A 1,055-nucleotide genomic window follows, 5' to 3' on the forward strand; every position below is an offset into this window, starting at 1 on the left:
TATGTTTTCAAACCCATAATCTATGAGTGTTTTCCAAGCAGAGGGCTCCACCACACCCCGTGAGAGTTTGCTCCAAGGACGAGCCAATTCGGGAAGTTCACGGTGCCGTGGCTGTTGTGAGAGCTGGCCCCAAGCCAGCCTGGCACCGCCAACCTCCTCCTCCTGTCTGCGCTTCATCCTAGAGTGCAGGAGAAGACCCTGCTCCCACCGACTTGTCATTCTGCAGAAGAGTCGTTTCAGCTGATATAAAAAGAGCTATTTCTCACCACCTTGACTTTGATCACCTCCACCGACATTTCTTTGACCTATCATTAAAGGCAGGTGAGTGCTTACAAGCCTGCCCTGACCCAAAGCTGGTGAGATGTTACTTCTGACTCTCAGCAGAAGCAATTAACTCATGCGTGGCACCAGGCTGATGTGCACAGCCTGAAGTTCAGAGCTCACTCACATTCCATCAGCTAAAACCAATTAAAAAAAAACCCTCACAGCATGCTCAAGAACAGACCCGCTGCTTGAAATCTCAACTACGTGCCATGAAAACGTGCAAATATATTACCTCATCCATTGTCTCTCCAGTAAGCTGCGTGGATTCATGCTGTTGATGGAGTTCATCTTCTAACGTCTGAGGAATGTGATCAAACTCATCCTTGCACAGAAAGAGATTTTAATAAATCAACACCACCAGAACGCATGCTGCCATGTAGCCCTCGACACCAGTGCGTAGGATTTTCAGTTTCAACATATCTTGATTAGAAGGGGGGTTGTAATCATATTTCATATTTGAAAAGAAGGTTTCAACCAGAGTTATCCCAAATTGTTGTGAAAATCCCTCAGTTGTCTCAGCTAGTACTGGGAACTCTGCAGGTTCACTACTTTTTTTAAAAAAAAAACCCAAAACTGTGATCTCCTTGGCATCTTCCCTTTAGAGCCTGTGGGCTCAGCTTTGTTCAAGGAAATGTACCGGTGTCGAGTATGCTTGACTCACTTTATCAGAGTAACGCTGGGTCACTTCCCCGTGTCCCTCTCTTTTGAACTGCTTATCGAGCTAACACATT

At 46.0% G+C, this 1,055-nt stretch overlaps 1 protein-coding gene across 1 annotated transcript in view; it reads right to left on the reverse strand.

The window, feature by feature from the left end:
• CCDC30 (coiled-coil domain containing 30) overlaps positions 1-1,055 on the reverse strand; it is a gene marked incomplete at its 3' end in the record, with an annotated part of 32,319 nt that overhangs the window by 27,086 nt on the left and 4,178 nt on the right. Inside the window, exon 2 of the mRNA XM_009889469.1 lies at positions 542-646. Coding sequence (XP_009887771.1) covers positions 542-646 — 105 coding nt within the window. The remainder of the gene's footprint in view (positions 1-541; positions 647-1,055) is intronic.

Source organism: Charadrius vociferus, unplaced genomic scaffold (assembly GCF_000708025.1).
Source record: "Charadrius vociferus isolate BGI_N301 unplaced genomic scaffold, ASM70802v2 scaffold1277, whole genome shotgun sequence".
NCBI classification, from domain to species: Eukaryota; Metazoa; Chordata; class Aves; order Charadriiformes; family Charadriidae; genus Charadrius; species Charadrius vociferus.